The sequence below is a fragment of the Chiloscyllium plagiosum genome, unplaced genomic scaffold (genome assembly GCF_037043375.1).
Source record: "Chiloscyllium plagiosum isolate Xiang-an unplaced genomic scaffold, Cpla_swu_hap1 HiC_scaffold_32, whole genome shotgun sequence".
Classification (NCBI taxonomy): domain Eukaryota; kingdom Metazoa; phylum Chordata; class Chondrichthyes; order Orectolobiformes; family Hemiscylliidae; genus Chiloscyllium; species Chiloscyllium plagiosum.
Window position 1 is genome coordinate 3,164,876 of NW_028270170.1, and position 25,072 is coordinate 3,189,947.

At 46.2% G+C, this 25,072-nt stretch overlaps 1 protein-coding gene across 2 annotated transcripts; it reads right to left on the reverse strand.

Moving 5' to 3' along the window:
* Positions 1–400: 400 nt before the first annotated feature.
* Positions 401–19,229, reverse strand: LOC122539719 (cytosolic 5'-nucleotidase 3-like). 2 transcript variants are annotated; one of them, XM_087977715.1, is made up of 9 exons: positions 19,121–19,229; positions 14,743–14,841; positions 14,045–14,114; positions 7,679–7,725; positions 6,718–6,803; positions 5,415–5,504; positions 4,730–4,892; positions 2,385–2,585; positions 401–870 (listed from the first exon to the last, which is right to left on the reverse strand). In XM_087977715.1, the coding sequence occupies exons 1-9, from the start codon at positions 19,121–19,123 to the stop codon at positions 733–735; spliced, it is 897 nt and encodes a 298-aa protein (XP_087833841.1). In that variant the 5' UTR covers positions 19,124–19,229; the 3' UTR covers positions 401–732. The 2 variants fall into 2 exon arrangements, with proteins under 2 accessions (XP_087833841.1, XP_043530672.1); XM_043674737.2 differs by lacking the exon at positions 19,121–19,229 and adding an exon at positions 14,942–14,979.
* Between the last annotated feature and the right edge of the window lie 5,843 nt (positions 19,230–25,072).

The window sequence follows — 25,072 nt, forward strand, 5'->3', positions numbered from 1 at the left end:
TAAGGTATTTTGATATGATAACTTCAGAGGGCAATTAGTAATCAAGCAGTTTGTTGTGGGACTGAAGGTACATGCAGACACGAAGCAGGTAAAAATGGCAACATATCTCTCCTTGAGAAATACTGATAGTCTTTACTAATGAGCTCATGTCAGGACCACTAATGGAGGAACTACCCTATCCTCCTTATGGTTAGCATGTGTGTGATATAATCAAAAGTGAGGGTCTTGGGATCTGCCGACAGCCATAACCCAATAAATTATTTTAGGGGTTAGTTTTTCAGAAGGGATTAAAATTGCAGAAACCAAAATAATTCTTTACAGATTATCAGCATTCACCAAATCTGTCCCTATTCTCCAATAACCAAATATAACCATCCCCTCACCAATCAATAACCACACATACTTTTTAAAATGTAATTTTTATTTAAAATCAGAGTGGCAAATGTTTGACTAGGGCAGGGAAATTAAGATTTCTTCAGTCATGCAAGTAAATGTTTTAAGAACACAGTTTATCTACAAAGGAACAGTATACTAAATAAAATCAACACTCTTTTGGCTGATTTTGATACAAAGGGCTCCCCACCTCATTTTTAACATACTATGAACACATTAAGTCCAGTTGTACGGTACCTGCCCTTTTTGTGCATCACAAACCTCATTAAACAAACTTGCTGACAGCCTTCCAAACCTGGCCCAGTGTTGAAACATAGAGGTAATTCTGACATTTGCAGACTAACTGTCCCGACAGCAATTTAACAAATGATTGGGATTGAGAACGTGTTTCAAGATTCCATTCGCTACATCCAATGTTTCATCATTCACGAGAACAATGTCGTACAAAGCCAGGTATTTGTTCAGGAGCTGATCAACCTGCAGGGGAAAGACAGTGTACTGAGATCGGAAGGCTGTAGTGAATGGAGAAGTTTTCAAATCGAATCTACAACAAACTGACTCCTCTGGATAAACACACTACCTAATGCTCCTAATGGCATGCAGATTAGAAATATTCTGTTCCAAACTGAATTGAGGGATTCAAGTCACAGCAGAACTAGCAACCTTTAAGTTGGATGTACAGACAATGGGGCTTCAGGTGATAAATCAGCCCATGTTCCAAATGTGACTGCATGTCATTCTGAGTGAGAACAAGATTGGTCATTGCCTTCATAGAACAGGCCCTTCGGCCCTCAATGTTGCACTGACCTATGAACTATTCTCAGCTCTTCCCCCTACATTATCCCATCATCATCCATGTGCTTATCCAAGGACTGTTTAAATCTCCCTAATGTGGCTGGGTTAACTACATTAACAGGCAGGGCATTCCATGCCCTTACCACTCTCTGAGTAAAGAACCTGCCTCTGCCATCTGTCTTAAATCTATCACCCCTCAATTTGTAGTTACGCCCCCTTGTACAAGCTGACGTCATCATTCTTGGAAAAAGACTTTCACTGTCTACACTATCTAATCCTCTGATCATCTTGTATGTCTCTATCAAATCCCCCCTTAGCCTTCTTCTTTCCAGTGAGATCAGACCCAAGTCTCTCAGCCTTTCCTCATAAGACCTTCCCTCCAGACCAGGTATAACATCCTGGTAAATCTCCTCTGCACCTTTTCTAATGCTTCCACATCCTTCCTGAAATATTGCGACCAGAACTGTACACAATATTCCAAGTGAGGCCGCACTAGCGTTTTGTACAGTTGCAGCATGATATTGCAGCTCAATCCCTCTACCAATAAAACCTAACACACCGTATGCCTTAACAGCACTATCAACCTGGGTGGCAACTTTCAGGGATCTATGTACATGGACTCCAAGATCTCTCTGCACATCCACACTACTAAGAATCTTTCCATTGGCCCAATACTCTGCCTTCCTGTTATTCTTCCCAAAGTGCATCACCTCACATTGAGCTGCATTGTACTCCTTAGTTAAATATACATTGTCATGAGGAATGCCTCTTGGACAACGCTCAGCACCCATGGCTATCTCAGAATAGTTCAGAAAAACAGACTTTGAATTGACTTAGGTTTCTCAGACAGAAAATTAGCAACTTTTTCCACTAGCTGGAAAGGTTAAAAAGGAGGCAGCCATAAGGTGAATCATTCAGGCTATTCAAGGGAAAAATGAGAAAACATTGCAAAGAGGAGATGTGTCGAGCTCACTGCCACATAAAGGAAACAGTGTTAGCTCAATGAATAATGTAAAACCTGAGAGTGACAGAGTGCTGCTTGCTGATGGGGATATGAGACTGTTTGATTAACATGGCATTAAATGCTACAGAGGAATTGAATGACCATTTCCAGTTCCTAACCTGGTGCCTGTACTGACCACTTTCGTGGGACAAAACCAAGGAAGTGCATTGAGCTATTGCAGTCCTTCCCTCACCTTATCGTTCAGGAATCCAATTTTCAGGATATTCTCCTGGTTTTGGACTCCGTCTGCCATGTTGAGATCCCCCAGTGAATCTCCCAGGAGAATGACGTTGCTGCAGCTTCTCAGCTGCTGAAAGTGTTTGGTGTTGCGCAGGGCCCCCTCACGCTTGTTGTAAACATGGATTATTTCACCTTTAAATCCTTTTAGAATCCCCTGAGAATAAAAAAATACATGCACAGCAAACTTTTAACATGATGCACCACTGACCCTGAATCTAAAGTCGTTCTAGTTACTAACACTTACATAGAACAGTACAGCACAGGAACGGGCCCTTCGGCCCACAATGTTGTGCTGAATGTGATGCCAAATTCAACTAATCCCTTCTACCTGTCCTCAGTTCATATCCCTCCATTCCTTGCATATTCATTTGTTTATCTAAAAGTCTCTTAAACGCCCCCATTGTATCTGTTTCCACCATCACCTCTGGCAGTGTGTTCCAACTCCTGCCATTCTCTGCGTAAAACACTAGCCCCTCACATCTCCTTTGAACTTCCCCCTCTCACCTTGAATGTATGCCCCCTATTATTAGACGTTTCAACTCTGGGAAAAAGATTCTGACCATCAACCATCTATGCATCTCATGATTTTATAGACATCTATGAAGTCTCCCCTCAGCCTCTGCCACTCCAGAGTTAGCAACCTGAGTTTTTCTAGCCTCTCCCTTCTCCTCTACTGTGGCAATCAAAATTGAATGCAATACTCTAAGAGCGGCCTGACCCAGGTTTTATAAAGCTGCAGGAGAAAGTGAGGTCTGCAGATGCTGGAGATGAGAGCTGAAAATGTGTTGCTGGAAAAGTGCAGCAGGTCAGGCAGCATCCAGGGAACAGGAGAATCGACGTTTCGGGCATAAGCCCTTCTTCTTATAAAGCTGCAACATGACTTCCCATTCCTTGTACTCAGTTCCCTGATCAATAAAGGCAAGCATGTCATTCACCTTCTTTACCACCCTATCTACCTGGAAACCATGGACATGAACCCCAAGATTCCTCTGTACATCAATGCTGTTCCAGATCCTGCCATTAACTGTATACCTTTCCTAACATTTAATCTCCAGCACCTCACACTTACCTGGATTAAACTCCCATTTCTCTGCCCATATCTGACCTGCACAACTGTATCCCACTGTATCCTTTGATAACCTTCTACACTATCCACAACTCTACTGTTCTTCTGCAAAATTACTAACTCACCCATCAACATTTTCATTCAAGTCATTTCTATATATCACAAATAGCAGAGGTCCCAGTACAGATCCCTGCAGAACACCACCAGTCACAGACCTCCAGCCTGAAAAATACCCTTCCACCATGACCCTCTGTTTTCTTTGGGCACGTCAATTCTGAATCCCTGTGGCCAAGTCACTATAGATCTCGTGTATCTTAATCTTCTGGATGAGTCTACCAGGAGAGACCTTATCGAAAGCCTTATTAAAATCCATGTCGACAACATCCACCGCTCTACCCTCATCGATCACCTTTGTCACCTCCTCAAAAAATTCAATCAATTTAGTAAGACATGACCCCTGCACAAAGCCACGTGACTCCCTAATTAGACCATGCTTTTCCAAATGCGTGTAAATCCTATCCCCAAAAACTCTCTCCAACAGCTTCCCAACCATGGATGTGAGACTCACCGGTCTAGTTTTCTGGATTATCCCTATTTCCCTTCTTGAACAGAGGAACATTTGTGATAATATAGCACCTTTCACAACCCCAATGTCCTGAAGTGTTTCACAGCAATATTTGCAAGATTCTTGAATGTAGTAACTAATGAAAGAGAAATGAAACAGCCAATATGCCACAATGCATCCAATTAACGCACTTTACATTCTTACACGTAGACTGTTTCCTAGTCTGGTGAGTAAAGTTTTTTGGTTAAATACCAAAACCAATAAAGGCATCCAAACTTACAGAACCAGCTGCACTATAAGGAGAATGGTATAACCAGTTAGCACGCTGGTGTTTAAAGTCTAACGTTCACTATTCGGCTTTACAATGGGTTTTATCCCTCAGGTCTTCAAAGTGTCCCCACCTCCATTGATAGTAGTTTCCTGCAATCATTAATTTTTCTGCTCCTTTCACAATGGTAGTTAATCCTGACCCTTCCCTAATCTGACTGCAGCCATTAATAGAATTCAATAACTCTGTCAATTAAGCTCATTCTGAATCTCCCCAGTAGCAAGTCCTAAAGCTCAAACACAGCCCACCCCCAAACCAGCCCCATAACCTGGACCTCCCAGAGCTCTGCCCCTCCTGAGAAGTCGCTAGCCTGATATACTTAATCAGTCGCTCACTCACATTCTCATCAAAGTCCATGAAGTTTGACACCACCGTGACGTTTTGGTGATAGACTTCAATCTGCCGAATGATTTCCTCCAGTACATCACCTACACCAGCTGAAAATATCAAGACAGGAACACCGTGTTTGTGAAGTTCACCGAAGAAAATCCTGAATCCATCCCTGTGACAGAAAAACACACATCGGATGCATGAATGATTGCTGAACAGAGACCTGGGTTCACTTGGGATGACATAGCTGAAAGAAAACTGACTAAGTTGTATTTATATAGCACCTTCACAGCTTTTGAATGTTACTCATCATCAGTGAAGTACTTTTTGAAATGTAGTCAGTGTTGGAATGTGGGGAACATTGCATTTCTGCACAGCAAGCTCCCACAAACAACAATGTGATAATGGCGAGATTATTTGACATTTGGTGACACTGGTTGAGGGACACAACTCAGTCGGAATAGCAGATCTTTATGTTCACTCCCCCGGGGCAGATGGGGCCTCAACCTCAATTTATTGTTTTAACCAAAGTACAGTATCTCTGAAAGTGTGGGCTTCCCTCAGCCCTGCATTGTGATTGTCAACACAAATTCTCTGTTCCAAGTGTCTGCAGTGACAGTTGTTTGACTCACTGTACCAGCACTGCGCATCAAGCCCCAGCTGGGAGTTAAAATACACAACGGATCACTCCTACCTCAGCTCAGCACCTGATTCCTTCACAGTTTTGGCCAGTTTGCTCTTTTCAATCTTCTGCTCCACAAGGAGCTCATGGACTTTTGTCCACCTGCCGAAAGAACAAAGAGTTCAGGGTCAGAGCCCAGTCACTTCCAATTAATCTACACCTGAATTAAGACTTGAGGCTTGATACTATCCACTTGGTTAGCACTCACCACTGGCACTCAGTAGCAGCAGTGTGTACCATCTACAAGATGCACTGCAGAAATTCACCAAGGCTCCTCAGTCAGCACCTTCCAAACCCACAACTACTTTCATCCAGAAGGACAAGGGCAGCAGATACATGGGAACACCACCCCCTGCAAGCTCCTCTCCAGGCCACTCACCATCCTAACTTGGAAATATATCACTGTTCCTTCAGTGTTACTGGGTCAAGCTCCTGGTATTCCTTACCTAAGAGCATTGTGGGTGTACTGCAGCGGTTCAAGAAGGCAGCTCACCCCCACTTTCTCAAGGGCAGCTAGAGGGGGCGTACATTACTTTCAAATTCAAATATCCAGAATTGACTTGAAGATAAAGCTATCTAAATTAGGATAGGCTTTTATTCCTAAAGGCTCGAAGAATAAGAGGTGATTTTATTGAAACCTATAATTCTGAGAGATCTTGAAAAGATGGATGCGCCCAGGATAATTCCTGTTCTGGGGGAACCTCAAAGTCGGGGTCACTGTTTAAAAATTAAGGGCCACCCGTTTAAAACCAAGATTAGACCTAACCTTTTCTCTTGTGAGTCTTTGGAACTCTCTGAAAAATTGCTAGAAGGCCCTCAAATGTTTTCAAGGCAAAGAGAGATAGGTTCTCAGGGGGAGGAAGGAATGTGGATTTGAGGTTACAATCAGGTTAGCCATAATCTTATTGAATGGTGGGGTAGGCTCAAGGGGCTGAATGGTCTACCCCTGAACCATGGGTTTGTATTTTTGTGACAATATGATTGAAAAAGAACATCACAAATGTTCTGCAAGTTTAATGAAATTCGAGCTGTACAAAATCCACACCAATCTAGAAAAGGGGAATAAGACAGTCCAGACACAACTGAGTCTGGATTACTCAAAGTAACTAAAAGAACAGCCAGAAGAGGCCAGAAACCTGTGGTCCATCTGTTTCAGCTGAGCTCATGGACACACAGACACACATCAACATCCACTCCCCTCCCAGCCCCAAGCAGGGAGGAGTGAAACCTCAGCATCTTTCCAGGTCCCCCACTCCGTGTGGCTGGATGTCAGGAATGGAGACAGCAACAATAAAATCTAAGGACTGTGACTCACCACTCGATCATCAGGGGAAACTTCTCTTCGATGCTGCGTGAGTGGTCAATCTCAATGGGATAGTAGAAGTTGAAAAGTTCGTTCATCTGTGACGAGAGATTAAAATTCTGAGAGGCATGGATAGGGTGGATACTTGGTGCGTTTTTACAGAGAGGAAATGTCAAATACTAGGGGGCATAGGCTTAAGGTGAGAGGGGCAAGGTTTGAAGGAGATATGTGAGGCATTTATTTACACAGAGGGTGGTAGGTGTCAGAAATATGCTGCTGGAGAGGTGATAGAAGCAATGTTTAAGAGGCATTTGAACAAATAGAGGGGGACACACCATGTGCAGGCAGAAGGGATTAGTTTGGAATGGTATCATGATTGGCACAGACATGGTGGGCCGAAGGGTCTGTTCCTGTGCTGTACTGTTCTACGTCTATGTTCATTGTGACTCAAAACACAGGCTGATCCACAATAAACAGAGATCACATCAAGTTCCACAGTCTTACTAGACCATAGGGCTGCTATATCATTAGTGAGAGATGACTGGTTGTAATTTAACCTGAGAACTGCCACAGCTCAGGTAAGGGGAGAGGTTTGAGAAGGAAAGTCCTTCATTTTGACCTCAGCCAATGTGGGAATTGAACCCACACAGTTGCCATTACACTACTTCACAAAGCAACCATCAGTCAACTGAGCTAAACCAATTCTCAAACAGAGATATCTAACAGTCAAAGAGATATTTACCTGGGAAATAAGATCTGGAGAGTGAGGGAAATAATGTGAGAGCAAATGGGGAGCATATTATGGACCATCACTCCTGCCTCTTGCGACTGTGGAAATGTATAATGTAGAAAGATGCATTCTGCATGTTCATGTCACTGCCAGCCATTTTCTTCTGCAGATCATTGCTCCATGTTTACAAATGTGAACTAAGCTACAGCTTATTTATATCTGTAAAATGTAGGCACCAATTACCTTTATCTTGCATTCATCACTAATTAATGTGCTGTCTTGAATAATACCTGTGGAAATCCAAAGTAGTACATAAGTAGTATTAATGCAGATCAAACTCCAATTTAAAATTCAGTTCATTTATAATCTTCCTTTTGCAAATTTCCTGAAATTTCTAGAAATTTGCGTGCTCACTGAAATTAAAGTTCTCACTGTATTCTCCCCATCAAACACTCCCAGTACAGGGACAACACAGTGCTAGATATTTCCTCTACACTGTCCCTGTTAAACAATCCCAGGACATGTACAGAATGGGGTTAGACACAGAGTGCAGCTTTCTCTACTATTTTAAACGGTACTTTAAACTGAAAGTAAAGGTGCCTCTACATTTTTAAACTGTAAGTAAAGCTCTCTCAACACTGTCCCCATCAAACATACCCAGGCCAGGGACACACAGGCTTCAGAGTAAAGCTCTCTCAACACTGTCCCCATCAAACGCTCACAAGACAGAGACAGCACAGGTTTAATACAGATTAAAGCTCTCTCTACATGTCCCCATAAAACAATCACAAGACAGAGACAGCATGGGGATAGATACAGATTAAACTGGCTCTATTCTTTCAAATGGAAAGTAAACCTGACTTTACATTGTCCCATCAGAAACTCCCAGGACAGGGAAAGTACAGGGATAGATAGAGTAAAGCTCCCTCTAATTATTTAAATGGAAATTAAAGCTGCATTTACACTGCCCTCATCAAAAACTGACTGGACAGGAACAGCACAGGTTAGATCTAGAGTAAAGCCCCCTTTACTCTTCTGAACTGAAAGCAAAGCTCCGTTCACACACATAAAATGGAAGTAAAACTCCCTCCACCCTGTCCTATCAAACACTCCCAGGATAAGGTTTACACAGGATTAGATACACAGTACAGGTAACTACTCTTATACATAGAAAGCAAAGCCCCATGAAACATTCCCACAACAGGGACAGCACAGGGTTAGATATGAAATAAAGCTTCCTCTACATTGAACCCATCAAACACTTCCAGGTCAGGCACAGCATGGGATTAGATATAGAGTAAGTGCCTCTACACTTTTAAATAGAAATTAAAGCTTCCTCTACACTGTCCCTGTCAAACATACTCAGGCCATGTACTATACAGATATGATATAGAAGCAGAATTAGGCCATTCAGCCCATCGAGTCTGCTCCGCCATTTAATCATGGCTGATACCTTTCTGAAGCCTTTTCCCTGTAACCCTTGATTCCCTTACCAAGCAAGAATCTACCTCTGTCTGAGATACTTTTAATGATTTTGTCTCCATCCACCTTTGTGACAATGAGCTCCACAGATTCACTATGCTCTGGCTGAAGACATTCCTCCTCATCTCCATGCTAAAGGATTGTCCTTTCACTCTGAGGCTGTGCCTTCAGATCCTAATCTCTCCTGCTAATGGAAACATGTTCTCCATGTCCACTCTGTCCATGGCCTCTCAGTGTTCTGTAAGTTTTAAACAGACCCCACCTCGTCCTTTAAACTCTACGAAGTACAGACCCAGAGTCCTTAACCGCTCCTCATATAAAAAGCCCTTTGTCCCAGAATCATTCTTGTAAACCTCCTCTGGATCCTCTCCCCTTCAGCACATCCATCCTTAGATTCGGGGCCCAAACCTGCCCACAATATTCCAAATGTGATCTGACCAGAGCTTTATATAGCCTCAGCAGTATATTTCTGCTCTTGTATTCTAGCCCCCTTGAGAGGAATTTAAACATTACATTTGCCATCCTACCTGTCAACTGAACCTGCATGTTAACCTTAAAAGTATCATGAGCTAAGACTCCCAAGTCCCTTTGTGCTTCAGATTTCAAAAAGCTTTCCCAGTTTAGAAAATAGTCTATGCCTCTATTCTTCCTACCAAAGTGCATAATCTAACAATTTCCCACCTTGTTTTCCATTTACCCCTTCTTTGTCCACTCTCCTAGCCTGTCCATGTCTTTCTGCACTCCCTACTTCCTCAACACAACCTGTACCTCATTTTTTTGTTGGGCGAAAACTTAGCAGCAATGCTCTCAGTGCCTTCGTCTTGATTGTTAATGTATAATGTGAATAGTTGTGGTTCCCAACACTAGCCCCTGAAGAACTCCACTCGTCACCAGCAGCAATCCTGAAAAAGACCCCTTTATCCCCACTCTGTGCCTTCCACCAGTCAGCCAACCCTTGATCCATGCCAGGATTTTGCCCCTAATACTATTATGTTCTTTAGTAGCCTGGTCTGTGGGTACCTTGTCCAAAGCCTTCTGGAAATCCAAACAGATCATGTCTACTTGCTCCCTTTTGTCTAACTTATTCATTACTTCCTCAAAGAATTCTAATTCTCCCCCTGACTCAGTTCTATTTTACCATATGCTTCTCAGGACTCCATAATCTCATCCTTAATCATGGACTCTAAAATCTTGCCAACCAAGATTAGGCTAATTGGCTTACAGTCTCCTGTCTCCTGCCCTTCTTAAACAGGGTGTTACGTTAGCCAGTTTCCTGACTCCAGTCATTCCTGAAAGATCACCACCAATTCCTCTACAATCTCCTTAGCTATCTCCTCCAGAACCTCTAGTCCACGTGATTTATCCACCTTCAGATCTTACAGAATAAGAACTAAGAACAGTACAGCATAGGAACAGGCCCTTCAGCCCTCCAAACCTGTGCCGAAACATTTTGCCCTTCCATATTAAAACTGTCTTCACTTACAGCATCCATATCCCTCCATTCCCTTTCCTATTCCTGTATTTGTCCAGGTGCTTCTTGAATGCTGCTGTTGTGTCTGCTTCCACCACCTCCTCTGGCAGCGCGTTCCAGGCACTCACCACCCTTTGTGTGAAAAACCTGCCTCACACATCTCATTTAAACTCTCCCTTCCCTCTGCACCTGTGTCCCCCAGTAATTGATCCCTCCACTCTAGGAAAAAGCCTCACACTTTCTACTCTATCCATGCCATTCACAATCTTATAAATGACTATCAGGTCACCCTTCAACCTCCTGCTTTTCAGTGAAAACAAACCCAGTCTATCCATCTTTCTTCATTACTAAAATTCTCCATAACAGGCAACATCCTGGTAAACCTTTTCTGTACCCTCTCCAAAGCATCCACATCCTTCTGGTATTGTGGTGACCAGAACTGTATGCAATATTCCAAGTGTGGCCTAACTGAACTTCCGTAAGGCTGCGGCATAACCTGTCTATCCTTATAGTCAATGTCCCTTCCAATGAAGGCAAGCTTGCCATAGATTTTTATTACTACCTTATCTACCTGCGCTGCAGTGATCTGTGGACCTGCACACCCAGATCTCTCTGCATATCAATACTCCTAAGGGTTCTGCCATTCACTGCACAATTTCCACCTGTACTTGACCTTCCAAAATGTATCACTTCACATTTATCTGGACTAAACTTCATCTGCCCATGCCTCCAACTGATCTATATCCTGCTGTGTCCTCTGACAATCCTGCTCACGATCCACAAATCCACCAATCTTTTTATTGTCTACAAACTTACTAATTAGGCAAAAAGTGAGGACTGCAGATGCTGTAAACCAGAGTTGAGATCAGAGTGATGCTAGAAAAGCACAGCAGGTCAGGCAGCATCCGAGGGGCAGGAAAATTGATGTTTCGGGCAAAAGCCCTTCATCAGGAAACTTACTAATTAGACTAGCCACATTTTCCTCCAAATCAACAGCAGAGGTCCCAGCACTGTTCCTTATGGAACACCATTCAACATAACCTTCTATTCCAAACAGTATCCTTCCATGCTACCCTCTGTTTCCTGTGATTCACCTCTGTCACCAACTCTCTTTAAGTTCTGGTAAGCTGCTAGTGTCTTCCACTGTGAAAATTGATGCAAATTACCTATTCAGTTCCTCCACCATTCCTTTGTTCACTATTACTGCTTCTCCAGCCTCATTTTCCAGTGCTCCAATATCCACTCTTGCCTCTCTCTTACCTTTCATATACTTAAAAAAACTCTAGCAATTTTCTTTTCAATTAATAGCTAGCTTACTTTCATATTTCATCTGGCTTCCCACTAATCTTCACCACATTTGCTTTCTCTTTTATGCTGTCCCTGATTTCCCTTGTCAGCTGTGGTTGCTTCATCCTCCCCTTCATACGTATCTTCTTCATTGGGATGAATCTCTGCTGTGTCTCCCAAATTACCCTCAGAAACTCCTGCCATTGCTGCTCCACAATCTTCCCTGCTAGACTCCCCTTTCAATCGCCTCCGGTCAGCTCCTCCTTCATGTCTTTGCAGCTACCTTTACTCAATTGTAATACTGCTACATTCGATTCCAGCTTTACCCTCTCAAACTGCAATGTGAATTGAAAATGCTTGAATCTATTATCAAGGAAGAAGTAGCAAGACATCTATATGCTGTGCAGAGGGACTTGAGTGTCCTTGTGCATGAATCACTGAAGGTTGGTCTGCAGGTATAACAGGTAATTAGGAAGGCACATACAATTTTGTAATTCATTGCTAAAGGGATTGACTTTAAAAGCAGGAAGGTTATGTTGCAGCTGTACAAGGTGCTGGTAAGACTACATCTGGAGTACTGCATGTAGTTTTAGTCTTCTTACTTGAAAAAGGACGTTCTGGCATGAGAAGGGGTGCAGAGGAGGTTCACCAGGATGATTCTAGACTTGAGGGAGTTATAGTTTATGAGAAGAAACAGAATAGACTGGGATTATATTCATTGGAATTCAGAACGAAGGGGAATCTTATAGAAACATATAAAATTATGAAGGGAATCGATAAGTTATGAAGATGTTTCCACTGGCGGGTGAAACTAGGACAAGAGGGCATAGCCTCTAAGTTAGGGGGAGCAGATTTAGGACTGAATTGAGAAGGAACTTCTTCACCCAGAGGGTTGAGAATCTGTGGAATTTCCTGACCAGTGAAATAGTTGAGGCTTCCTCATTGAATGTTCTTAAAGCTAAGATAGATAACTTTTTGAACAGTAAAGGAATTAAGTGGAGCTGAAGCCACAAAAAGATCAGCAGATTCAAAGGGCCAGATGGCTTGCTCCTGCTCCTAGTTCTTACGTTATGGTCACTGCCTCCGAGGGAATCCTTCACTTAAAGCTTCTAAATCAAGACTTTCTCATTACGCATCACCAAATCCATCTTGGATCCATCTTGGATACATTCCACAAATTCCTTTTCTTGAGATCCACTACCAACCTGATGTTGCAAGTCCAACTGTATATTGAAGTCCCTCATGACTACTTTAATAGTGCCTTTCTTACAGGCTTTATCTATCCTAATTTATGTGTGTCCTTGGACACTTGTTCCAGAAACTTTAAGCTCTGCTGAACCTTCCTCTCTTTTAGGTAAAAACAAGGACTGCAGATGCTGGAAACCAGAGTCTAGGTTAGAGTGGTGCTGGAAAAGCACAGCAGGTCAGGCAGCATCTGAGGAGCAGGAAAATCAACATTTCGAGCAAAAGCCCTTCATCACTTCCTCTCTTTTAACTTTTTCCATAATATTTCACGCAACAGAACCCATCCCCACCCCCCACCCCCCCACACCACCACCACTGTTTACTTTAAAGCCCTATCCACACTCCTGGTAATGTGATTGGCCAGAGCTCTGGTCTCAGCATCATTCAGGTGGAGCCCCCCCCCATCGGATCAGTTCACTCCTTCCCCAGTACTGGGACCAATGTCCCATGAATTTGAATCATTTTTCCCCACACTAATCTTTGAGCCAAATGTTTACCCCTTAACTTTGTTCACCCTGAGCCAATTAGTTCATGGCTCAGGTAGTAATCACGGGTTATTACCTTTTTGGGTCTGTTTTCTAATTTAGTGTCAAAAAGTGTGGCACTGGAAAAACTCAGCAAGTCAGGCAGCATCCAAAGAGCAGGAGAATCGATGTTTTAGGCATAGGCCCTTCCCCTCTGAACCAAACTACCATGCTGCTCCAAGTTCCCCATACTACACACTCACTCGAGCTATCTCGCACTCTTGATGTGCTCTGAGCATACTGAATGTACTGTACAACACAGGATAGATAGAGAGTAAAGTTCTCGCTTCTCTTTTAAACTGAAAGTAAAGCTTCCTGTACCATTTTAAACTGAATTCAAAGCCCCCTTGATATTGTCCCCTTCAAAATACTCCCAGGACAGGGGCAGCATGGGATTACATACAAATGTGAAGCTTCCTCTACATTGTCACCATCCAAGAACTCCCAGAACATGGACAGGGATAGGTGCTCATTTAAACAGAAAGTAAAGCTTCCTCTACCTGTCCCCATGAAACATTCTCTCCACTCTAGGAGCTCATCGATCCAGTTGCAAAGTGACATTTTCTAAATGATCCCCGCAGTACAAAAGGCAATACTTACTGTAACAGGTTATCCTTTTTTTGCTGTTCTTGGCAAGTCGAGTTAAAGTCATATCAAAATCTGTAATAACCTGGAACAGAAACAGTAGCTCATTAATGGAGTAGACCACATGGTTGCTCAACTCCAGCATTCCTTAAACACGGAAAAATAGCATGTTGACTGTGCACAATGAAACAGACCCTTCAGCCCCTTAAGGGGAGATGGTAGTGTCCTGGTACTGCCACTGGGCTAGTAATCCACAGGCCCAGCTTTAATGTGATGGGGACATGTGTTCAAATGGCAGCTGGTAGAATTTAAGTTCAATAATGAGGCTAAAGGCCCATGGACCTGATGGGGTGCATCCAAGAATATTTAACGGAAGCAGCTGCAGAGATTTTGGATGCATTGGGAGTAATCTTCTAAGAACTCTCAAGTTCTGGAAAAGTCCCAGAGGAATGAAAAATTGTCTCTACTTTCCTGTTCACTCCTACACTTCAATTCTTGATGGACAGGTAGTCAATTTAACACAGTTTTAAAATGTTTAATGACACCAACTCCATCACTCTCTGGGAAAGCGAATTCCACAGGCTTAGAGAAAAAGCGAATTCCTAATCGCTGTCATAAACAGGAGACGCCTCATTCTTAAAGGCCCTTTTCTGCTTTCAATCATGGTAAATCCAGCTGAGGATAGCTATGATCTGGCCTCATTACAGACCCACCTGAAGTTTGGAGGCTCCCCCATCACAGAGGGCGGAGATAATTCTTTCCACACGTTCTGGTTCCTGGATATGGACAGTGCTTTTTTGTAATTCTGGTATCTGCAGGAAATGAAATCAGTTAGCCAGAGTCAAACAGTCTGAATAAAGACAGATATAGCATATCCTCAAATCTAAAGAGCTTGATAAATCTGCAGTTTACCTCTGTCCATTAGTTTAAACAGAGTGAGTATTCAGTAGTTTTAGATGATGTCAAAAGTAGGTGGCAAGTGATCATAATGGGCCTACTGCTGATTTATGAAACAGACTGTGATCCAGCAAACAGAGACTATGGTCATCAAACAAAGCACCCCAAACCCAGCTACCACCAAACACTCTTCCCTCACCCTGGTAAAACGCTGATCCCTGATCCACACAAAGACCTAGAGCACAATATCACTGTCCCCAACTCTAAAACCAACAGCCTGGAACCCGACCCCCCCCCAAACCGACTGCCAGCACTGAACTTCAACGCACCCCCAGGGTAGGGTCTGAGACTACACACTGACCTGAGTGCTCAGAACACCACCCTCCTGCTGAGACAGTTTTGGGCCCGTCTTCATCACTGACCCGTACACCCTTGTACAATGAAAAGTTTCACGATGACACCAAACCCCACGATACACAAGTCACTGATCCTCAAACATTCCTACAGATGAGCATGGCTTCAATCGTGTCTCCTTGCCCCTCTTTCCCTATTTCAATCGCCTCCCATTACCCCCCATTCCCTATTTTCATAACATTCCCTTTGCCCCAATTCCTTTTTCCATAATCTTCCCATGTCCCATTCCCTATTCCAATCCACCCACTGCTCACCAATTCCCTCTTTCAAAAACCCATTCCAAACAGAGGATACATCGACACCATGGTAACAGGGACTGTGGTGATGGGGATCATGGTGACGGGGATCATGGTGACAGGGATCATGGTGACAGGGACCGTGGTGACAGGGACCGTGGTGACAGGGACCGTGGTGACGGGGACCAGAGTGACAGGGACCATGATGATGGGGACTGTGATGTTGGGGACCAGGGTGATGGGGACCATGGTGATGGGGACCATGGTGACAGGGACCAGGGTGATGGGGACCAGGTTAATGCGGACCATGGTAATGGGGACCATGGTGACGGGGACCAGGGTGAGGGGGATCAGGGTGATGGGGATCAGAGTGACGGGGGGATCAGAGTGACGGGGGAATCAGGGTGATGGGATCAGGGTGATGGGGGATCAGGGTGATGGGGATCAGGGAGATGGGGATCAGAGTGACGGGGGATCAGGGTGATGGGGATCAGGGAGATGGGGATCAGAGTGACGGGGGATCAGGGTGATGGGATCAGGGTGATGGGGGATCAGGGTGATGGGGGATCAGGGTGACGGGGATCAGGGTGATGGGGATCAGGGTGACGGGGGATCAGGGTGATGGGGATCAGGGAGATGGGGATCAGGGTGATGGGGGATCAGGGTGACGGGGGATCAGGGTGACAGGGGATCAGGGTGACGGGGATCAGGGTGATGGGGGATCAGGGTGATGGGGGATCAGGGAGACAGGGATCAGGGTGACGGGGAACAGGGTGATGGGGCATCAGGGTGACGGGGATCAGGGTGATGGGGGATCAGGGTGACGGGGATCAGGGTGATGGGGCATCAGGGTGACGGGGATCAGGGTGATGGGGGATCAGGGTGATGGGGGATCAGGGTGATGGGGGATCAGGGTGACGGGGATCAGGGTGACGAGGGATCAGGGTGATGGGGACCAGGGTGATGGGGGATCAGGGTGAGAGGGATCAGGGTGATGGGGATCAGGGTGATGGGGGATCAGGGTGACGGGGATCAGAGTGACGGCAGATCAGGGTGACGGGGACCAGGGTGATGGGGGATCAGGGTGCCGGGGGATCAGGGTGATGGGGGATCAGGGTGATGGGGGATCAGGGTGATGGGGATGAGGGTGACGGGGATCAGGGTGATGGGTGATCAGGGTGATGGGTGATCAGGGTGATGGGGTATCAGGGTCCTGGGGGACCAGGGTGATGGGGATGAGGGTGACGGGGATCAGGGTGATGGAGGATCAGGGTGACGGTGATAAGGGTGATGGGGTTCAGGGTGATGGGGATCAGGGTGACGGGGATCAGGGTGATGGGGGATCAGGTTGACGGGGGATCAGGGTGACGGGGGATCAGGGTGACGGGGATCAGGGTGACGGGGGATCAGGATAACGGGGATCAGGGTGATGGGGGATCAGGGTGACGGGGATCAGGGTGACGGGGACCAGGGTGACGGGGATCAGGGTGTCGGGGATCAGGGTGTCGCGGATCAGGGTGATGGGGGTCAGGGTGACAGGGATCAGGGTGACGGGGTGACGGGGATCAGGGTGACGGGGTGACGGGGATCAGAGTGACGGGGTGACGGGGGATCAGGGTGATGGGGGAATCAGGGTGACGGGGATCAGGGTGATGGGGATCAGGGTGATCGGGATCAGGGAGATGGGGATCATGGTGACGGGGATCAGGGTGACGGGGATCAGGGCGACAGGGATCAGGGTGACGGGGATCAGGGTGATGGGGATCAGGGTGATGGGGGATCAGGGTGACGGGGATCAGGGTGACGGGGATCAGGGTGACGGGGGATCAGGGTGACGGGGGATCAGGGTGATTGGGGATCAGGGTGATGGGGGATCCGGGAGATGGGGATCAGGGTGACAGGGATCAGGGTGTCGGGGATCAGGGTGATGGGGGATCAGGGTGTCGGGGATCAGGGTGATGGGTGATCAGGGTGACGTGGATCAGGGTGATGGGGGATCAGGGTGATAGGGTGACGGGGACCAGGGTGACGGGGATCAGGGTGATGGGGATCAGGGTGACAGGGATCAGGGTGACGGGGTGACGGGGATCAGGGTGACGGGGTGACGGGGATCAGGGTGACGGGGTGACGGGGATCAGGGTGACGGGGTGACGGGGGATCAGGGTGATGGGGGAATCAGGGTGACGGGGATCAGGGTGACGGGGATCAGGGTGACAGGGATCAGGGTGACGGGGATCAGGGTGATGGGGATCAGGGTGACGGGGATCAGGGTGACGGGGATCAGGGTGATGGGGATCAGGGTGATGGGGGATCCGAGAGATGGGGATCAGGGTGACAGGGATCAGGGTGTCGGGGATCAGGGTGATGGGGGATCAGGGTGTTGGCGGATCAGGGTGATGGGGGATCAGGGTGACGGGGATCAGGGTGATGGGGGATCAGGGTGTCGGGGATCAGGGTGTCGGGGATCAGGGTGACGGGGATCAGGGTGATGGAGGATCAGGGTGATGGGGGATCAGGGTGATGGGGGATCAGGGTGACGGGGATCAGGGTGATGGGGGATCAGGGTGACGGGGATCAGGGTGACGGGGGATCAGGGTGTTGGCGGATCAGGGTGATGGGGGATCAGGGTGACGGGGTTCAGGGTGACGGGGATCAGGGTGACGGGGATCAGGGTGACGGGGGATCAGGGTGTTGGCGGATCAGGGTGATGGGGGATCAGGGTGACGGGGTTCAGGGTGACGGGGATCAGGGTGACGGGGATCAGGGTGACGGGGGATCAGGGTGTTGGCGGATCAGGGTGATGGGGGATCAGGGTGACGGGGTTCAGGGTGACGGGGATCGGGGTGACGGGGATCAGGGTGATGGGGGATCAGGGTGACGGGGATCAGGGTGACGGGGATCAGGGTGACGGGGTTCAGGGTGACGGGGATCAGGGTGACGGGGATCAGGGTGACGGGGATCAGGGTGACGGGGATCGGGGTGACGGGGATCAGGGTGATGGGGGATCAGGGTGACGGGGATCAGGGTGACGGGGATCAGGGTGACGGGGTTCAGGGTGACGGGGATCAGGGTGACGGGGATCAGGGTGACGGGGATCAGGGTGACGGGGATCGGGGTGATGGGGATCAGGGTGATGGGGGATCAGGGTGACGGGGATCGGGGTGATGGGGATCGGGGTGACGGGGATCGGGGTGACGGGGATCGGGGTGACGGGGATTAGGGTGACGGGGGATCAGCCCAGTGTGAACTGGATCTGGTTCTATACAAGTGACAGTGAGCTTTCCCCATGTGCCCTGGAACAGGATTATTACCCAATACCACGCTCCAGGAGGCCATTCAGCCCATTCATACTGGGATGGAGCCTCCCTCCCTCCAACCCCCTCATTCTCAGGGAATCCTCCACAGACACACACCGGGCCCCATCCCCATCCCCGGGCTCGGGCTCGGGCTCGGCCCCGGGCCCCTTCCCCGGGCCCCATCCCCGTTCCCCATCCCCGGGCCCCGTGCCCCATCCCCGGGCTGATCCCCGGGCCGCTGTCTGTACCATGTCGAGCCGGGCCCCGGACTCCAGGCCTCGGTCTGTCGTTTGGAAACGCCGACTCTGGGCCTCAGGCTCAGGCTCCGCCTCTGACGGCAGCAGCCGCTCCCCCTCCCCCTCCCCCTCCCCCAGACACACAGAGAGACAGACACCCAGACACAGAGACATACACCCAGACAGAGAGACAGACACCCCCACAGAGAGACACCCAGACACAGAGAGACAGACACAGAGACATACACCCAGACACACAGAGAGACAGACACCCAGACACAGAGAGACAGACACCCCCACAGAGAGACAGACACCCAGACACATAGAGACAGACACCCAGACACAGAGAGACAGACACCCCCACAGAGAGACAGACACCCAGACACATAGAGACAGACACCCAGACACAGAGACATACACCCAGACAGAGAGACAGACACCCCCACAGAGAGACACCCAGACACAGAGAGACATACACCCAGACACACAGAGAGACAGACACCCAGACACAGAGAGACAGACACCCCCACAGAGACATACACCCAGACACACAGAGAGACAGACACTCACACAGAGAGACATACACCCAGACACAGAGAGACATACACTCCCACAGAGAGACAGACACCCAGACACAGAGAGACAGACACCCCCACAGAGACATACACTCAGACACACAGAGAGACAGACACCCCCACAGAAACATATATCCAGACATACAGAGAGACAGACACTCAGACACAGAGAGACATACACCCCCACAAGGACATACACCCAGACACAGAGAGACAGACACTCCCACAGAAACATACACCTAGATACAGAGAGACATACACCCCCATAAGGACATACACCCAGACACACAGAGAGACAGACACCCCCACAGAGACATACGCCTAGACACAGACACCCCTACAGAGACATACACCTAGACACACAGAGAGACAGACACCCCCACAGAGACATACACCTAGACACACAGAGAGACAGACACCCCCACAAAGACATACACCCAGACACAGAGAGACAGACACCCCCACAGAGACATACGCCTAGACACAGACACCCCTACAGAGACATACACCCAGACACACAGAGAGACAGATACCCCCACAGAGACATACACCCAGACACAGAGAGACAGACACCCCCACAGAGACATACACCCAGACACACAGAGAGACAGACACCCCCACAGAGACATACGCCTAGACACAGACACCCCTACAGAGACATACACCCAGACACACAGAGAGACAGATACCCCCACAGAGACATACACCCAGACACAGAGAGACAGACACCCCCACAGAGACATACACCTAGACACACAGAGAGACAGACACCCCTACAGAGACATACTCCCAGAAACAAGACAGACACCCCCACAGAGACATACACCCAGACACAGAGAGACAGATACCCCCCACAGAGACATAGACCTAGACACACAGAGAGACAGACACCCCCACAGAGACATACACCCAGACACAGAGAGACAGACACCCCCACAGAGACATACATCTATTCACACAGAGAGACAAACACCCCCACAGAGACATACACCCAGAAACACAGAGACAGACACCCCCACAGAGACGTACACCCAGACACAGAGAGACAGACACCCCCACAGAAACATACACCTAGACACACAGAGAGACAGACACCCCCACAGAGATATACACCCAGATACAGAGACAGACACCCCCACAGAGACATACACCCAGACACAGAGAGACAGACACTCCCACAGCGACATACACCTAGACACACAGAGAGACAGACACCCCCACAGAGACATACACCTAGACACACAGAGAGACAGACACCCCCACAAAGACATACACCCAGACACAGAGAGACAGACACCCCCACAGAGACATACACCTAGACACACAGAGAGACAGACACTCCCACAGCGACATACACCCAGACACAGAGAGACAGACATTCCACAGACAACCCCTCTACCCTTAAAGTGAAATATTCCCAGATTCTGGGAAGATTGAGATTCAGAAAAGAGCAAAGAGTTTGCCCATTGTTTCAGATAATATTCCTCCTTCATAGTTTATTTTCTTCTTTATTTTGGCATTATTTGGCTTTTAACTCTTTCCCAATCCTCTGGATTAGGAATCACTAATCTTTGCCACATTGTATGTTCTTTCTTTCAATTTGATACCGTCCTTATCTTCTTTCATTGGTTTATCCCTTTCCTGGAATCCTTTTTCCTTCCTGGGATATCTCTTTACTGTGAATAGTAAACTATTTTCTTCAACATTGGGTCAAAATCCTGGATCTCCCTCCCTAACAGCATTGTGAGTCAACCAGCACAGACTGCAGCAGGTCAAGAAGGCAGCTCAGCCCCACCTTCTCCATAGCAATTAGAGATGGGTGATAAATGTTGACCCAGATAACAATACCCACATCCTAAAAATGAATTTTAAAAAATGCCTGCTACTGTTCCTCAACCATATTTTCTGCTGAACTCCTTCCCCATTTCACTCCAGCCACCTCAACCCTATGTAATTAACGTTCTCTACCAGTGCCGGGGCTGTACCTAACCTCATGACTACTCAACACCACGTTTCTGAGGGTAAATAGGGTCACACAGTCACTGATGCTTATATGCTGGGAATGAATTGGAAATACACCAAGTAGACCTCCTTAATGTAGAGTACAATGGGGATAATTCATAACATCCAGGAGGCATCATTGTTTGGTGTTTCCTTTTTGTTGTGACAAATTTGGAGTAATAAAGGGAAGTCTGAATGCCATAAATGATCATATCTCAGTATCCCTAGGGTGAGGGTGGGGGAGTTCTTGGAGTTCTTAGATCCCCAAGGAATATCATTACATAAAAAGTAGAAGTTGAATTTTGTATTCTTATACTTTTTTTGTCATGGGTTGTGATTGTTGCTGACAAGGGCCAGTATTTACTGCCCATTTCCAATTAATCCTGGACTGAGGAGCATGCTGGGGCATTTCAGAGGGAAATTTAGAGTCAGCCACAATGCTGAAAGTCTGGAGTCACATATAAGCCAGACCAGGTAAGAAAAGCAGATCTCATTAGTGAGCCAGATGAGGGTTTCAGACACAATATTACTGAGATTATAGAATTGAATTTCCACCAGCTGCCATTTGAATCAGTGACCACATGGCAATACAGCTGGGTGTATGATTACTAACCCCCATCTCCATCCCCAGCTTCCTCCTCAGCCCCCACATGATTCAGGAGTAAGACTAGGTCACTCAGCCCTTCATACTCCATTAAATAATATCATGGTTGATCTGATATTGGCAGATTCCCAATGTTGTGGTTACTTCTAATAAACTGCTACATGTACAGGGTTTTGATTATTTATTTAAGTGTAGAATACATAGAGATAGTGTATTAGAGGGTTAAGCTGAATAACTCACATAGACAGGAAAAGGCAGTATCTTTATGCAAATTTTTGCCACATGGACATCACATTATCCATACTCCAATTTTTCTTCATAAAACATAGGAATCATGTCTGTTCTAGGTCACAGACTAATGCCACTGATGTCTTCTCCTTCACCACAGCCCAAGGATCACTTAGCCCCACCCCAGTCGACCCCCAATCTCTTCTAGCTCTCTGGAATGTTTTGAAGGCACAAGTTGTTGTTTATAGATTACTGTTGACACCAGCCTTGAGGATGCATAAAGTTCATCTAATATAATGTTCATTAATCGAAGTCTGCTCTTTACTTTTCCCTAGTTAACCCTTACAGCCTAATTAACTCTAACAATGCCTAACCGCAATAAGCTTTCACCCACTTCTTATTAAAAAATTCCACCCTGACTTTAAAATATTACAGACTGTTTCCAGTGCATTTTGACAAAGATAGTTTTAAAAATTGATAATCTTCTGTAAGAATAAATTTCTCCTCGTCTCTGTCTTAAATGGGTGACCCTTGATTTTCAAGCTCTGTCAGGAGTTCTGGGTTTTCCTACAAAAAGGATCATAGCTTTCACATCCATCTTCGAAAACCCTTCAGGATCTTATATGTTTCAATCAAGTTACCTCTTATTCTTCTAAACTCCTTCAGACTTACCTAACTACCATTTCTTCATAAGATACCCAACCCATTCAGGGATAAATCTGGTAAACCTTCTCGGAGCTACTTCCAACACATTTGCATCCTTCTGTAAATAAAGAGCCTAGTACTGTACACAGTACTCCAGATGTTGCCTCACTAATGCTATGTATTATTGAAGAAATAACCTCCCAACTTTTGTTTCCAATTGCTCTTGCAATAAACAATGTCAATCTATTAGCTTTCCTAATTACTTACTGTAACTGCATATTAATCTTTGTGATTCAGGTTACTAGGACAACCAGATCTCACATTGCATCTCAGAGTTCTGCAATGTCTCACTACTTATATTTTGTTTAATTCTTCCTGCCAAAATGGACAACTTTGTAACTTACTTGCTTCCTTTTCTTTGTGCCATCGGCACGTTTATCAACCATACCTTCAGTTCCTGGATCCAAATCATCTTTGTACATTGTAGGAGGTTGAGACCCCAGCACTAATCCCTGTGGCACCACTCTTTTGCACAGAGTCATCCAGCACAGAAATAGACCCTTTGGCCCAACCAGTCCATGCTGATCATAATCCCAAACTAAACTAGTCCCACCAGCCTGCTCCTGGCCTATATCTCTCCAAACCTTTCCTATTCATGTACTTATCCAAATATCTTTTAAATGTCTTTTATAACTACCACTTCCTTTGGAAGTTCATTCTACATATGAACCACCCTCTGTGTTAAAAAGTTGGCCCACATGTCTTTTTTAAACCTCTCTCCTTTCACCTTAAAAATGTGCCATAGTCGTGAAATCCCTATCCTAGGGGAAAACAATCAACTACCATTAACCCTATCTACACCTCTCATTATTTTTTAAAACTTCTATAAGGTTTCCTCTCAACCTCCTACGCTCCGGTAAAAAATGTCCTAACCTATCCAGCCTTTGATTATAACCTAAACCTTCCATACCCAGCAACCTCCTGGCAAATCTCTTCAGAACCCTCTCCAGTTTAATGATAGCCTTCCTATAACTGGGCAACCAGATCTGGACACAGTATTTCAAAAGAGGCCTCACCAATGTTCTATATAACCTCAACATAACTTCCCAACTCCTACATTCAAAGGACTGAGCAATGAAGATAAGTATGCTAAATGCTTTTTTATGCCCAGTCTATGTATGGCACAAACTTCAAAGAATTATGGACCTGAACCCCTAGGTCCCATGGTTCTATAACATTACTCAAGGCCTTATCATTAACTGTGTAAGTCCTAACCCTTGTTTGTTGTACCAAAATGCAATACCGATTGCCAACTGGAAAATGGCCACATTTTCTATTGGCCAACCAATCTTCTGTCTATGCCAATGAGTTTTCATTTTCTTTGTCTTTGATGAGCCACCTTATTAAAGGTCTTCAGGGAATCCAAGTATAGCATGTCTTTCTTTTTTCCTCAAGTTCAATTCTTTTAAGTTCCATTTCCCTTTCCATTTCAAACTGCTTTAGCTGCAATTGAATTTTCGTTTACTCAAGTGACTCACCACTTTGTGTACCTAATCCCTCTTGTATTTCCACCTGTCGCAAATACTATGCTAATATATTAATTATCTCTGCTTCCTAACTTTTGCAGGAAATTCCACCTTTATCTCTTTTGCCAATTCTATGGCCTTAGCCTTAATCAGGATTTGTAAATCAGTCAGTGATATCTCCTCTATCTGCACAACAGTTTGAGCTGTTTCACTGGCATTTCATTTTGTATTGTGAGAAACCTGGTTTCTGTCCTTAATGAATTAATTCTACTACACACCCAATCTCGTTCAAAGATCCTGCACCCGAGCCCTTTAAACTTCCTCACGATCCTGATGGGAAGAGTGTGCAGGAAATCAAGCCAGCTAATACAGCATAGGCCTTCTT